Source organism: Myotis myotis, unplaced genomic scaffold, assembly GCF_014108235.1.
Source record: "Myotis myotis isolate mMyoMyo1 unplaced genomic scaffold, mMyoMyo1.p scaffold_m19_p_12, whole genome shotgun sequence".
NCBI lineage: Eukaryota > Metazoa > Chordata > Mammalia > Chiroptera > Vespertilionidae > Myotis > Myotis myotis.
The window spans coordinates 30741960-30758589 of NW_023416316.1; the positions used below are offsets into that span (position 1 = coordinate 30741960).

A 16630-nucleotide genomic window follows, 5' to 3' on the forward strand; every position below is an offset into this window, starting at 1 on the left:
TAGCCTTACCAATAACTCTCGGGTTGTCGGCCTCCTCGCTCAGCTGGAGAAGATCAGTACTGAACCTACAGAATCAGATACTGCCAGATATGTTACATCAAAAATTCTTCATCTGGCTCAAAGTCAAGGTGAGCTTTAACCTCTTGTTTTGGGAATGCTTTTTAAATTCTTTAACAAGTGGAGGCTAAGAATGTTTAAAATTTTGATAAATGATTTTCCTTAAAAATTGAACTTTCTCAGATAGACTCAAGAAGTAGAAAATGGAATAGCTGTGAAAGAAATTAATTTTCAAAGCATTGTTTTTAAGAAATGATTATGATTTTTTCTGTATGGATGAATCCCGCCCTCCCCTCTCCCCCATCAATTTTCAAGTAATACCTAATTCCAGTGCTACTTGTACTAGAATATTGACAAAAGATGTCAGGTAGTAGAGAACATTGGTTATTAGCATGGTCCCAAATAAAATATTAGTGAAATAAGTCTAATTATACATTGAAAGATGAATATCATTGCTAAAGTGCACTTATTTCAGGAATGTAAAATGTTTTAATATTAGGAAATATATCCTATAACATTATTTGAACAGGTCAAATAAAACCCATGTGATTATCTCAATAGATGCTAAAAAAAGATTCTAAAACCTATACTAGATTTAAAACATATACACACACAGAAAACCTGATTTTTCTTTTTTCAAATAAAGGTGAACCTGCAGCCACCTTCGTATTTAACATTTAAAATGGCCCTAGCTGTTTGGCTCAATGGATAGAGTGTTGGCCTGCAGACTGAAGGGTCCCAGGTTCGATTCCAGTCAAGGGCATATGCCTGGGTTGTGGGCTCGATCCTCAGTCGGAGGCTTGTGGCAGGCAGCTGATCTATGATTCTCTCTCATTGATGTTTCTATCTCTCTCTCCCTCTCCCTTTCTCTCTGAAATCAATAAAAATATATTAAAAAAACCCCATTTTTAAAATGGTACTAGGTTTCTGTTTTCACAAATTTGATTAAATGTTTTCTAGTTCTGGTCATAAAGATGATAAAGAGGCCTTCCATTACCACTCCCCCTCACCTCCAGTTCTGGTGCCTGTACTATGATAATGATTTTAAGATTACAGATGGACAGACAGGGATTCACCTAGTCCCTACTAGGAGCTGTGCTGACGGGCAAGGAAAGTCTACAGAGAGTAGAATTAGCAGCATCAGAGGGAAGATCATGTAAAACCAATTTAGAATGTTTACCGAACCAATGGGTACTTGTTTATTTTATGTTAGCTGTATAATAAAACGATACATATTTTTTAAAATGTTTTAGAAGATACATATATTTTCACTTTTCAGAAAAAATAAGGAGAGAAATGACAGCCAAAGGTTCTACAGGAATGGAAGTTCTGCTCTCAACATTAGAGGTAAAGTATTTGCAGGCTTTAATTATGTAACTGTTAGTATCAATCAGCACTGAAGAAAAATAGTATATGAAGTATAAAATTTTTATCCTAGAGGTAAAGCCAGTGAATAGAAGTTTGTTTTATGTTTTAGATTAACATTTGGGATGGTGATATAAACATTCTAATATATATTAGGTAAACCTCTAAGTATATTACCCTATGATAATAATGATAACCACATTTTAAATCTTTATATATGCTGTTCTAATTGGTAATGGAAATTAAAGCATTAGCTGGAAATAAGTCTAGCTTAATATAAATGATTGGCATTGGAAATCCTAATTTATTGTGTTACGTCAGCTGATGTATATTTGTGATTTAGTTTACTACATATATTGGTTGGATAACTATATTATCTTTTTTTAAAAAAATATATTTTATTGATTTTTTACAGAGAGGAAGGGAGAGAGATAGAGAGTTAGAAACATCGATGAGAGAGAAACATTGATCAGCCGCCTCCTGCACATCTCCTACTGGGGATATGCCTGCAACCAAGGTACATGCCCTTGACCGGAATCGAACCTGGGACCTTTCAGTCCACAGGCTGATGCTCTATCCACTGAGCCAAACCGGTTTCGGCAACTATATTATCTTGATAATAATTAAATTTCTATGCCAGTGTGAAAGTTTTGGGTGGATTAGCTGGATATATTCAGAATCATTATTTTATATTTTATTAAGAACAAAGGGTAAGTACCATTGTATACCTTGAACTTACATAATGTTATATATCAAATTATATTTCAAAATAGCTGGAAAAAAAAGAACAGGGTGTGATTTTATGTTTTTTGATGGGAATTACTTCCTGTCAAAAGTGACATAAAGTTTTTGTTTTATTCTAAATTGATCTGTCAGTTTAAAGCAATCTTGATAAAAATATTAACTTTTTTTTCTATAGTTCAGTGGGAAAATAAGCAAGAATAGAAAGGATATTTCTGAAAAATAAAAGAGAAAGGACTAGCCCCACCAAATATCAGAGAACATTAGAAACTTCAGTAATTCAGGTAGTTTAGAAAGTGTGGGTGGGAACTAGATAGACATCAGTGGATTAGAATAGAAAAATCCACACTAAGTTAAAAATGCTTATGGGAATTTAATACTACTTAATCAATGGTAGCATTTCAGATCAGTGAGGGGTTGGGGGATTGCTTAATAAGTGGAACTGGGACAAATTGGTATCCATGCAGAAGAGTATAATGTTAGATCCTTACTTCCTACACCAAAATAAATTCCATAGCAAGCAAATATTTAAGCATGGAAAAGAAAACCAGAATACTCGAGGAAGTAATGAGAAGAATTTTTAATAATCTTAGCGCAGGGAAGGCTTTTCTAAGTATGAAAAAAAAACAAAAACAGGAGCCATAAAAGAAAAGATTGATAAATTCAACTATATTAACAAAAATGCATTGGGAAAAAAACATTATAGACACTTGGCAAACTGAAGAAAAAAGATTTCAACTCATATAATTTCTTTAACATATAAAGAACTTCCACAGATTCATAAGGGAAGAAGTCTACCCAATAGAAAAATGTGTGAAGGTTATGAACAGACCGTTCCCAGAAAAAGAAACACAAATTGCACTTGAGATAGAGCATCATTGTTTTTTCTCCTTATTTTGCTCATGTCACAAATTATTGAGGTCAGCAGAGGTGGGAGGTGATGAATTACTTTTGGGAGCTTGTCTAGATAAGGCCTAAAGATAGCAGTGCAACTTCCATTCAGTTTCCAATAGCCTGAGCTCAGTCACATGGCTCAAACTCTATTACAAAAGGGCTGGGAAATATGGTGTAGCTCTGTACCTAGGAAGACGATGAAATCAGTTCGCTGAACACAATCCATTCTTCTCTTTAACAAACATCTGTCCTTCTCATTCCAGATCCCCCCCTAATGAGACAGTGGTCCAGTTAATATCTCCAATGCTAAAACAAGGGTCTCTGGTTTTGTACAGTTCTCCATCTGGTCTGGATGGAGCTTTTTGGTTCTATCAGTCTGTGAGCTAAAATATGAAGTGGAAACACTCATTTCCTTTTGGAAAGAGGAAGAATAAGAGTCCCATGCCAGTTACTGGTGCACAATAATTCTGAGATTCCTCTGTATAACACTGTAAAAATCTCCACGTTGGGGGTGTGGTGGTTCCTTGAATAGGCCATGCTTCTGCTTCTGCTCTGTGCATCTGTTTTGTTTTCTGTCCATTCAGCCATTGCTATACATATATATATATATATATATATATATATATATATATATATATATATATATAAATATATATATAAATATTCATTTCAGAGAGGAAGAGGGAGATAGAGATAGAAATATCAATGATGAGAGAGAATCATTGATCAATTGCCTACTGCATGCCCCCTACTGGGGATTGATCCTGCAACCCCAGGCATATGCCCCCACTGGGAATTGAACCATTACCTCCTGGTTCATAGGTCGATGTTTAACCACTGAGCCATGTAGGCCGGGCCAGCCATTGCTTTTAATAAGAGAAATGTAACCATGTGTAATATTTAAACTTTTTTTAAAAATTAGATTGGTTGTCCAGACTTTGGGAAATAGTTAATCTTCTCCATTGCTGGTGAAGAGCAGTTTACTATGTAGTTATATCCATCAAAATACTTATATTCTTTGACCCAGAAATTCCAGAAATTTATCCTACATATAGCTGTAATTGATTCCATGTAAATATATATAGTTTTTGTTGCAATTTTTTAATGCCAAATAATTTTATTTATTTATTTATTTTTTGCTTTTACATTGTTGTTGTTGAAAGTGTTACATATGTCTTTTGCAATTTTTTAATAACAAAAGATTGTTAAAAATCTCATTGGGAAAAAATATCTCATTGATAGGTGATTGGTTACATAAATAATGGTTTAGCCATATAGTGGAATACTTTCTGTAGCCCTTAAAAAGATGAAGAAACTATTTATTGATATGTAAAAATATCTGTACAAAACAATATCTATATAGGGCAGTGCTATTTGGAGAAATAAATCTGTATACACGTATATTTACATGGATTTAAAACTGCATATTATCTTTGGCTGGATACATGGAACTGATAACACAGTGGCCTTCTGAGAGGGCTAGGTGACTGGGTAGTTGCCATATATACATTGTAGTGCCTTTATATTTTGATTCATTTATTTTTATTGCCTGTTAGGTAGATCATGATGAATTCAAATACCAGATTAATTCCTGTTTTAATAATATTGATACTAAGAAAGTAATAGCACAGATTATTTGTAAAAATTCTTAAGGGCAAGAAGAGACTGAAGTGATAAGTGAGAATAGTGGAAACCTCATTATATTTGTTCTTAGAGAAATTGGAAAGGTCATCTGTAAAATATAGATAGTTCCCAACAGCAATAGAAAAAATTTGGGAATTACAGATTTACAATGGTTTAATAAAGCAAATAAACTATTTATTTCAGAACACGAAAGATCTTCAAACTACACTTAATATCTTAAGCATTCTTGTTGAGCTGGTGTCAGCTGGTAAGTTTGTTTTTTTTGGGGGGGGGTTTAATTTCTGTTTGTAAATAGTGATCAATAATGTGGCATGTGTACTTTATGAGGAATTTTCTGATACTCATAGAGGCTATTCTGAGTATTGGAATTTGGAAACTGGTATGTTATACTCTTGTTGTTGCTTTGTTTTGGAATTTGGAAACTGATATGTCATATTCTTGTTGTTGCTTTGTTTTTGTTATTTTCCAGTATTCCTTAAAATAGAGCCCTGAACATAGAATTTTGGCATCACTTGTATTTACTCTCTGCACTGTTTTCTAAATAAAACAAATGAAATAAAACAAAATTTGATTTTGATGTTTTTATTTCAGAAGTCTTCACTTTATTTTTTGAATGCTAAAAGTTGTGATATTTGATATGTTATGGGAAGATTTGCTGTTTAAACAAATAAAATTTTTTTTTCTTTTAGGTGGAGGTCGAAGAGCTAGTTTCTTAGTTGCCAAAGGTGGTTCACAAATATTGTTACAGTTACTTATGAATGCCAGCAAAGAATCTCCTCCAAATGAGGAGTTAATGGTGCAGATTCATTCTGTTCTTGCAAAGATTGGACCAAAAGGTAAGGATTTCACTTGTATGATTATCAAACCTAGAAGCATCTTTGTGACATGGCTTCTCTGTGCCTTGATGCTGGTAAAATTTTAAATCTGGAATGCTACCCTTTTTCTTGGTCTTAAGTCATGGAATACTTCCCAAACCCAATTAGTGACCTGAAAGAATTGAGGATCCTGATAAATTCATGAGGAATTGCATTGCATATGGTGGGAAAAAGAAGAAAAATATGTCAAAATCACAAGTGTCTCTTGGTGTGTGTGTATGATAAGTTGTAAGATTGATTATTGGAACAAAGCAAAGTATTACAAAAATTGAGAAAAAACAATGTGAAACAAAGAAGCTGACTTAGGTTAATAAAAAAAGTAATCCTTTGAATAGAACCTAATTTCAGTTTATAATTGTATATCTGCACAGAGATGAAAGTGATCCCCTAAACTTTTCAAATAATGATTTCTGAGTTCTCCCATTGTCTTATGACATGCATATAGGTTTTACACTTTGAAGTATTTGATTAAATGCTTGTTCTAAAGAGTATGTATGTATGCCTATACGCCTTCACTGGGAATCGAACCTGTGACCCTTGGTGCACGGGACGACGCTCTAATCACCGAGCAAAACCAGCCAGGGTTATAAGGAGTACTTTTTTTTTTTTTATCCTCACCCGAGGATATTTTTCCATTGATTTTGAGAGAGAGTGAAAGAGAGAAGGAAAGACAGAGAGAAACATTGCTATGAGAAAAACACATTGATTGTTTGCCTCCTGCATGAGCCCCGACCAGGGTCAGGGAACTTGCAACCAAGATGCATGCCCTTGACCGGAATCGAACCTGGGACCTTTTGGTCTACAGTCTGACACTCTATCCTCTGAGCCAAACTGGCTAGGGCAGTGGTCTGCAAACTGCGGCCCGTTGAGTGTGGCTTTTCCACAAAATACCACGTGCGGGCGCACGTGTACAGTGCGATTGAGACTTCGTGGCCACACTCAAGGGGCCAAAGAGCTGCATGTGGCTTGCGAGCCGCAGTTTGCCGACCACTGGGCTAGGGCATATAAGGAGTACTTTTAAAATCATACAAGAAAATGATTATAATTTTAGATATTTCAGGTCAACTTTACATTTGTAATATAAATTCATCATATAAGTTTTTAAAATTTCATTGCTTTATGCCATTGTTATTTCACTCAAAGTTACATATAAATACATTGTGTTAATTTTTTATAAACAGACAAAAAATTTGGAGTGAAAGCTAGAATTAATGGAGCTCTGAATATAACCCTGAACTTGGTCAAACAGAATTTGCAGAATCATCGCTTGGTTTTGCCTTGTCTTCAGCTTTTACGAGTATATTCTGCAAACTGTGAGTATTTCAGAGTAGTTTTTAGTAAACTCAGTGTTTTGAAGTTACAGAAAATGAAAATGTAAAAGTACCTTAACTCCATAACTCTAAAATTTGTGGACAAGGTAAGAGAATATTTAATACGGCTTTTTATAATGCCTACCTGCACCGCCACAGAAGTGATATGGGGTAAGAAGGAGAATTGGCAAAATCTTGAGAATTGTCATGAATTCCTCCAATTTGTAAAAGCTTGTAGTGAGGGGGAGGAGTAGGCAGCTCATGGGAAATATGTGGAAGAATGTGAGGGTATTGGCAGCTGGAAAAACTGCCTGCCTATTTGGGTTTTCACAGATGAGAGGAAAGCTGAGAAGGAAGGCAAGTGGTAGCATAGTCACCTGGAGCTAATTACCTTCGGCAATCAGTAGGGAAGTAGCAGAACAGCAAGTTAGTAGTACAGGAGCCCCTGAGGAAACTGGAAAGAAGAGGGATTAACAAGAGATAACCTCAGATGAAGTATCTCTCCTGTCTTCCTTCCTCCCTCCCTCCCTCTCTGCCTCTGTCTCTCCTTCTCCTTCTCACTCGTATTAGATCCCAAACCCATAAGGTTTTTTCTATTTCTTGATTAGGAATTGGGGTGGTTAATAAAACATCTGAAATTGAAATGATAAAACCCACACACGTAGAAAATAAAAAACCCCAACTGATCCAAAAAAATAAAACAGTTGGATTAAAATTAAATAAAATAAACCACTGAATACTGCAATTAAGGAAGAAGCAAGACAGCACAGACAAAATTAGAAGGGATAATGGAATATTAAACAGATGCAGAGGAAATTAAAATCAGCGTACAAAACGCTAGGAGTTACATTTTTGGTGGCATTTTATTGAATTAACCACTAGAAGGCTAGTAAATGGCTTATCTGTAACTTTAAAATAATATTTGTTCAGAGCTGAAAATGTTAGCACAATTTTCTGATTAGGTAAATTGTTTGTATCTTCTGTGTGGAACCTTTCCCCTGCTACACCTGTTTAATTCAGGTCCTCATCACCTGTCACCTAGCACGCAGCCTCCTGATGTCTCTCAAATGTACCTTCCCCAGTGTGCTGTGAGGTCTGACCTGTATTTGAAAATGCAGATCTTATTTTAAAAGAACCATATTTGCACTATAAAAATTTTAGTATACATTCTTCTAGCTTTTATCCATACACTAGAGGCCCAGTGCACGAAATTCATGCACTTGGGGGTGGGGGAAGCTCTCAGCATGGCCTGTGCCCTCTCGCAGTCTGGGAGCCCTCAGGGGATGTCCTAAGCCGACAGTAGGACATACTTAGCACTGCCGTGGAGGTGGAAGAGGCTCCTGCCACCGCTGCTGCGCTCACCAGCAGTGAGCCCAGCTTCTGACTGAGCGGTGCTTCCCCTGTGGGAGTGCACTGACCACCAGGGGGCAGCTCCTGAATTGAGTGGGATAGGGCCGAAACCAGCTCTCTGACATCCCCTGAGGGGTCCCGGATTGCGAGAGGGCACAGGCCAGGCTGAGGGACCCCACTGGTGCATGATTGGGGCCAGGGAAAGACGTGGGAGGTTGGCCAGCGAGGGAGGGACTGCAGGAGGGCTCCAGGGTGTGTCCAGCCCATCTTATTCAGTCCTGATCAGCTGGACCCCAGCAGCAAGCTAACCTGCTGGTCGGAGTGTATGCCTGCTCGTGGTCAGTGTACATCATAGCAAGCGCTTGAGCAGCCTTAGCATATCATTAGCATATTATGCTTTGATTGGTTGAATGGATGACTGAATGACTGGACACTTACCGTATTAGGCTTTTATTATATAGGATTATTAAAATGTATGTTTTATCTATTTACTATCTGTTGGTGCTATTTCACGCACACTGTTTTTTTATCTATTATTTTCCAATAATTGTGTTTTTTTTTTTTTTTTGTGTGTGTGTGTGTGGGGGGGGGGTATTCCCTATGGTTGAAAGAATGAACAACTTTTAAGATCCTTCATAATTTGCTTTACCCAGCTCATCTTCTCATTAGAATGCTTTTGTCTGATACTATATGTTTAACTGCTCAAACCCATTGTGTTCATTGACTATCTGTGTTTCTGTCTCCAGAGATATTTCCACAGCCACTTCTGCCCCTTAGTACAACTCCCATCCTAGCTAACTCCTCCTCATTTGTAAAGACTGAGTCCAGAGCCCTGGCTGGTTTGGCTCAGTGGATAGAGTGTCAGCCTGTGGACCAAAGGGTCCCGGGTTTGATTCTGGTCAAGGGCACGTACTTTGGTTGCAGGCTCCTCCCAGGCCTGCGCCCCGGTCAGCGTGCGTGCAAGGAGGCAACCAGTCGATGTGTTTCTCTCACATCCATGTTTCTCTCTGTCTTTCCCTTTCTCTTCCACCCTCTCTAAAAATCAGTGGAAAAGTATCCACAGGTGAGGATTGAAAAAAAAAAAAAAAAAGAGGCCAAGCCCAGACATCCGTTTCTCCAGAAATGCCTTCTGTTTCACTAAGAATTAGGGACTCCTCACTGTTGTGATCTAAATAGCCTGTAACCCTTCATCTATTTAAAAAGTACTTTAGTATTTTTAAAGTAGTTTACTGTTACTGTCATTCTCCTCTAAACTGTTCCTTATTTTTGTCTCTCAATCCCCATGACCTGGTATTTAGTAGAGTTTTTGAAGAAACAAATGAAGCAACTTAAAAGTATTTTTTTAGAAGTAATATTTTACTGTTTTCTATAACTTCTTTCAGATTTTCCTGCAACTTCCCCTAAAAATAAAGTAAAAAAATTATACCTTTAAGTGATTGGCTAAGGTGGACTATATGAGGGAACATGAGTTATATTTACTGAACAATTAATATATATTTTAACTATGTTTCACCAAGTATATGTACATTCCTACTTACCGAATCTTTAAAATCATTTAAAATTTTTTCTTCCCCTCCCAGCTGTGAATTCAGTATCCTTAGGGAAAAATGGAGTTGTGGAACTGATGTTTAAAACCATCGGACCATTTAGTAAGAAGAATTCGGGTCTTATGAAGTAGGTAAATGTTTTGAGTGTAAATAGAGATATCCTTTGTTATTCTGGGTCTCATCATCTTGATCTGTACAATGAACAGTAGAGTTAAATTTTAGATAGTGGTTTTATTATGATAAGGATTTTCTTTACTATAAAGTTTAATTTTAAAAATATATCAAAATTAGAAAACTTTAAATTCATTGACTATAGTGTTATGGAAATTTAGACTTTGAAAATTTCTAGATACTATAAGAGGAAAAAAAGGTTTATAGATTATCATTCACTCAGAAACATTTATTGAGTGCCTACTATATTCCCTACCAATTTTTCAATCTTCTAATGACCATGTCATTCATTCTCACAATTATCTGAACATATTTTTAATTTATACTTTTTTTTTTTTCAAAATAATGTCATTCTTTAAAAAACACACACACACATTTATAGGTCTTTCAACCTCAGAAAATAAAAAAAAAAGCCGTATTTTCTTAGGCCATATTAGAGGTCATACTTCAAAAAATTTTTTACGTGGAATTTTTCAAATATATATAGAGTTTACATTATAGTAAGCTAATTAATTGTCTTGAATAGTTATATTAATTACTTATTATATGCAGTTGTCAGCACTCTGCCATTTTTTTTGTTTATTTCCTTACACGCTTTATTTTTGTTGGGTTATTTTAAAGCAAATCCTAAATGTCATATGAATTTCTGTTAGCAAATCTCAGATATTTTCTAATTTTGCCCTTAAGAACTTCAGTATATCTCTACTAAATAGGGACTTAGAAAATGACCACTATACTATAATCATACTCAGCAAAATTATTAATTCCTTAATATAATCTAAAATTCAGTCTGTGTTCAAGGTTTTCCAGGTGTCTCAGTATGCCCTTTTACAGTTGGCTTGTTTGAATTGGGATCCAATCCAAGGTACACACATTATTCCTTATTATACTTAGGAAATTTCCAAACCTACTCAAAAATAGAAGGAATTGAATAATGAATCCTGATATGCCTACCCATCATTCAGTTTCAACAAAAATCAACATTCTGTCATTTTTATTTCATCTTTCCCTTCCTAGTTGTCCCCCCGCCTCCACCCTCAGAGTATTTTAAAATAGATATCAGCCTTTACATTTGTTCTGTAAATTCTTGTGTGCGATTGCTATCAGACACGGAGCTTTTTACTTTTAGTGTTACCACAGTATCATTTCTTTGCCCAACAATATTAATAATTTCTTAATATCCACTGATATTTTCTGATTATCTAAGAAATCTTTTTTTTTTTTTTTTTGCAGTTGGCTTGTTCAAATCAGGATTCAAATAAAGTCTATACATTCTATTTGATTACTATGTCTTATAATCCTTTGAAATCAATAACAGTCCCCCTATTTTTTTTTGGTTCTGTTTTGTTATTTGTTGAAGGACCTGGGTGCTGTCTTATAGAATGTCCCAGCATTGTGGATTAAGATGACTGTATCCTGGGGTCATTTAAACATGTAGGTATATCCCTCGAATTTTATGTAGACTGATAGAGCTAGAGGCTTGATTAGATTTGGGTTCTTTTTATTCCAATAAAAAAATGTTTCATAGGTGGTGATAGTCACTCTATTTCACATCACTTAAGATCATTGAGTTGATGTAATCCATCTACTTTTCACCTGGTAATTTAGCAGTATTTCATGACATTGTCCAGATCATTGACTTTGCTAATTTTCTCATTCTTTCTGCTTTTATTAGCTATGATTCTTTTATAAGGTAGAACTTGTCCACGTTAACTATTTGATTAAATTCTACTAACAAGATTCAGAACATTTTCAGTCTTCTTACCCGTTCTTAGTAAAGGTAAAATATTTTAGCTTGTATTCTTTTGAAAATGGGAACTTACTTGCACATATAATCATTTATTAAATATTACTTGGTGGGATAACTTAACAAACTTGTGCAAAGATCATATACAGTCTTAGAGCATCTGATGAAATGTAACAAGACAAGGACAATGATTGTGTCACAATTAGTAAAACCAACTTGGTGTAGTGTAGTTAGTGGGCTCTGGAGGTAGGCAGAATGGGTTTGTGTACTGGCTCCATGATACAAAGTAAGTTACCTAACTTATTATGCCCCAGTTTCCTGTCTGTAAGGTGGTAATATTAGAACGTACATCATAGGGTTGGTGTGAGGATTTAATGAGATGATTCCTACAATTAGCACAATGCTTTTATTAAAGCAATGTAATTAATTTAGGTAGGAAATGTGGTAATGTGCATGTGAATACTAAAAGTACATTCTTTATTTTTGAATTTATATACCATTTTCTCCCTTGATATTTTAAGTATTTTATTATTTATCTTTTGTCTAATGGTTTTGATCTACTTACAGTCTACATTATTCTATTGTAACCAAGTTACCAACTCTAATGTAAAATGTCCCTAGGAGAAACATTTCACAATATCTTTGTGATCTACAACATGGAATATATCCAAAACCATGTAGAAATCAGTGAGTCTAAACTTCTGAGAAAGGGGTATTGTTACATAAATTACCCCTTAATTCTTTTCTATTTGTATTTTAAAAAGAAAAACAAAATCTTAAGCTTTATTTTTACTTTAAAAAGAAAAATCACTCATTGACCAAACATGTATATCTTGATCTCTTTATCACCGTAGAGCCCCCTCCCCCTTAATTAAGATATCTCAGCATCTAGCATTTGTATCATACTTTTTCTTCTCCTTAAACAATGCCCTGAATTTCATGGAAGAAGATTGAGGGATATTATTTATGTTTGAAAGGTCTTGCTTCCCTTTAGGATTTCCCTTTCTTCCAACTTTAGGTTTTGGATTTAAGTACTGTTAATCCAGAAGGAAGCAACTCCAGAAGTTACTGTAACTCTGTCTTTTCAAGTTACAGTAGGTTTGGAGATTACTGCAAGGATTGATCCCCACCTTAACGTAACTTCATGAATACCGGGGGTTAAGTTCTTCTTCCTTTACTGCTCCTAAATAGATAAGCCACAGGCCGCTGTCTAAGCCTTTGCTGGTTGTATTATTGTGTGTGACATATGAAGATTGGAAAAACACGTGTGTGAGGAAGAATAAAATATTGGTACTGAGGAGTTCTAATCAATTAACATAATACAAATTATGCATTTCAAAAAATCTATTCTAAAATTCTTTTGTAATTTTTATATTACAAATTCCTACTGGCTTATAAGTGTGGCTGTAAAATTTCAGAAAATCCTTTATACTGAAGTTTTTTTTTTTTTTTTTTTTTTTAATATATTTTATTGATTTTTTACAGAGAGGAAGGGAGAGAGATAGAGAGTTAGAAACATTGATGAGAGAGAAACATCGATCAGCTGCCTCCTGCACATCCCCCACTGGGGATGTGCCCGCAACCCAGGTACATGCCCTTGACCGGAATCGAACCTGGGACCTTTCAGTCCGCAAGCCGACGCTCTATCCACTGAGCCAAACCGGTTTCGGCTATACTGAAGTTTTAAAAAAATACCATTTAAATAACATGTTGGTAAAAGTATTGAGACAACTTTGCACCAAACTTCATAATTTTTTTTTAATCTAGTGGAACTGTGGAACAAGCATGGAGTCAGAAAGAACGGGGTTCATGTTCCAGTTGTGTCAGTCTTGAAGAATAAATGTCAAGGATTGCAAGCTGTCAGAAGCACTTTGATTTGGTTCAAATGTGTTGCAAACAGCTGCCAGCAGGGAGAAAAAGCTATTTTTTAAAGTACTGTATGATTTTTATAGTTTGAATGAAGACTTAGCTGTAGATGGGAAAGTCCTATGAATTCATTGCAAGTGATTGCATCTAAGTGATTGTATTAGTTTCCTAGGGCTGTTGTGACCAAGTACCTGGTACAGATTTGGTGGCTTAAAATAACAGAAATTTATTGTCTCGCAGTTCTGGAGTAGAAGCCCAGCATCAGCTTGTCAGCAGAGCCAGTGGTCCCTCTAAGTCCTTTAGGGGATAATCCTTCCTTGTTTCTCCCCAGCTTTTGGTGGGTTGCTGGCAATCCTGGGTGCTCCTTAGCTTATAGCTGCAATATTTCAAACTCTGCCTGCATCATCACATGGGTTCTCTCGTTTATGGCCTTGGGATTATTGTTTCAGGTTTTCCTATGAACCAGTATCCATCTTCAGTCTTCTAATTAATTATGTTCTTTACCGTTACTCACATCTGGTCATGCTGTGTCTCCTTTACCACTAATGTATGCAGCTTTGTTTTTGGTTTTAACTTCTTGAGTAGCTTTTGCACAGATGTATACATTTTACTACATTAGCTAGATTGTAAAATTATCTGTGGAAGACAAATTTGTTTTCTAATTTTATACCCATGAAGACCCTGCTTTTGTGGGTATCTAGTAGGCATTCAACAAATGCTTAATGATGAGTGAAATATGTAAGTTTAACAGTGTACATATTTTTATGCAAATATAATTGTTGAAATCTTACTAAGAGGAACTGTAACATGTAGCCTTATATTCTTAAAGCTACTGAAATTAAGTGCCATTACTTCAGTAACTCTTCCTTAAAAAACTCTTTGAATTATACTTTTTCATAGTAATATTTATGTGTATGTTTAAAGCTGATTAATGGCAGTTGATTTTACTGTGGGTAACTGAGTGTTTATGTGCAAAGAAAATGTAAGTACCTTCAGTTTTGGGGGCTATTTTTTCATTCTCTGATGGGCAGTAAGAGTTTTTGAGATATGAATTAGGTTCATTATTCTCATTGGTGCCTTAGGACTGAAAAATGTTAAGGGGCTCCTCCTTCCTCTTATCCAACCTTCTAGTTCCAGTATTTTGTATTTATTATTACCTTAAATATTAGGATTATTGCTTGATAGGGCTAAAATACTTTCTAGTCAGACAGCTACAAATATCTATAGAATTTAATAGTTATGAACTTTATTTGTGTGAAACTTTTTAATTTCTTTGTGATTCTTAATAATGCTTTTGTGTGAACTCTGCTAGGATCAGATACAGGTACAACAACTGGTTTAATTCATCTAACCTCTGATATAACGACTTAGGTATTGTTAATGTTCTCCTTTTTTTATTTCTTAAAAAATTTTTTGGGGTGCTTTTCTGTTGATATTTCAATCTTCCTGTATTCAGTTTTAACCTTAAGGGAGAAATATATACAGAGAAATGCCATATGTAATTGACTCTAACAGGAATGGCTTTTGGAATAGATAATAATTACTTATCTGAAAAAATTGTATGAATTTACTATTGTAGATTAATTTTACTAGTTTTGTTGTTGTTTGTGTTTTCTCATGTTGACAGGGTTGCTTTAGACACTCTTGCTGCATTGCTAAAATCAAGTAAGTTTTTAAATACTAGAACTTCTAGATAATATTTTTCTGAGTATTTTATCTACGGTGTTAAACTGGAAATGTAGAGTTAGTCTATAGTTATAAAGCTGGTTTATAATTACTTAATGTCAAAGTTGATTTTACCTTTTAGTACTGTTGTTGGATGTGCCATAACTAATGTCATTTATGTTTATTGAGCTATAATTTATTAAAATACATTGACTTCCTTTTTCTAAGTGATTACTATAAACATAAAGCCCTGTTAGTAGAAGAAAGTAATATGTAAATATTATGTAAGTATCATTTTTTAAAGTAAAGTTAACATGGTATTGAGTATGTTTACTGTGAAGACTGTCTTGAATAATTACTCTATGTATAGCATACATAATTTTTTTTTTTTTTTAAATATATTTTATTGATTTTTTACAGAGAGGAAGGGAGAGAGATAGAGAGTTAGAAACATCGATGAGAGAGAAACATCGATCAGCTGCTTCCTGCACATCTCCTACTGGGGATATGCCCGCAACCCAGGTACATGCCCTTGACCGGAATCGAACCTGGGACCTTTCAGTCCGCAGGCCGACGCTCTATCCACTGAGCCAAACCGGTTTTGGCAAGCATACATAATTTTAATTTAGAGCCCTTTTATTAGAAATTTTATGTCTACCATGAATCCAGATGGCTACTGATGTAAATTTACAGTTTACTAAATTAATTGACAAACTATGGCTCTATCTTCAAAACTGAGGCGTTGGAGTAAATGTGTCTTATGATGCCTGGGAAGAGTGATTATCTACGTTATGTTTCTTCTCACCAAGACACTCAGTATCTCCATTTTAAATAATGATTTTCATTAGCACCCATATTTTCATTGGTTGATTAACATTTACTTAACCATAATAACATTTTAGTCCCAAAAAGCTATATTGATGGCTTTTAATGTTATTTCCCCCTCAAACTATCAAGGGTAGACCAATTTTTTTCTTAAATTTGAATGACCAGAACTCTTTATTTGAATAGTAGCAAATAAGTAATTGGTAAATCTGATATTTGGCAAAGTAATGGTTTATTAAATTAAAAAAATCACCTTAGGTGTTAGTATTATAAACTAGAGGCATATTTTTAAATGTACTATGGCATTTTGGAGCATTCTTAGTCATTGACTTCTTTTGTGGGGGGACAGTAATTTACTTTAAAAGGATAATTAAACTATTGTAATAAACCTGAGAGAGTATAAAGCAAAGAATGTATATACAAAGTGCAGAAAGGTAGGCAGCTTAGTTATCATCGCTGGGTGTAGATCAGAGGCTGCCGTGTATAGGGACACCCAAGTGCATTTTAAGTAGCGAGAGAAGAGATGTAGGCTGATGGTAAGTTAAGGGTCCTGAACACATGAATAAAACCCCT

At 35.0% G+C, this 16630-nt stretch overlaps 1 protein-coding gene across 16 annotated transcripts in view; it reads left to right on the top strand.

Moving 5' to 3' along the window:
* Positions 1 to 16630, top strand: part of AGTPBP1 (ATP/GTP binding protein 1) — a 115408-nt gene that overhangs the window by 36138 nt on the left and 62640 nt on the right. For 9 of the 16 annotated variants that reach the window (XM_036330661.1, XM_036330660.1, XM_036330662.1 and 6 more), the window contains 7 exons: positions 4 to 128; positions 1337 to 1404; positions 4885 to 4948; positions 5391 to 5537; positions 6758 to 6889; positions 9817 to 9910; positions 15195 to 15232. In XM_036330661.1, coding sequence (XP_036186554.1) covers positions 4 to 128; positions 1337 to 1404; positions 4885 to 4948; positions 5391 to 5537; positions 6758 to 6889; positions 9817 to 9910; positions 15195 to 15232 — 668 coding nt within the window. Of the gene's footprint in view, positions 1 to 3; positions 129 to 1336; positions 1405 to 4884; positions 4949 to 5390; positions 5538 to 6757; positions 6890 to 9816; positions 9915 to 10778; positions 10820 to 11314; positions 11389 to 15194; positions 15233 to 16630 lie in introns of those variants that run through there. The other 7 variants (XM_036330669.1, XM_036330670.1, XM_036330666.1 and 4 more) reach the window with 6 other exon arrangements.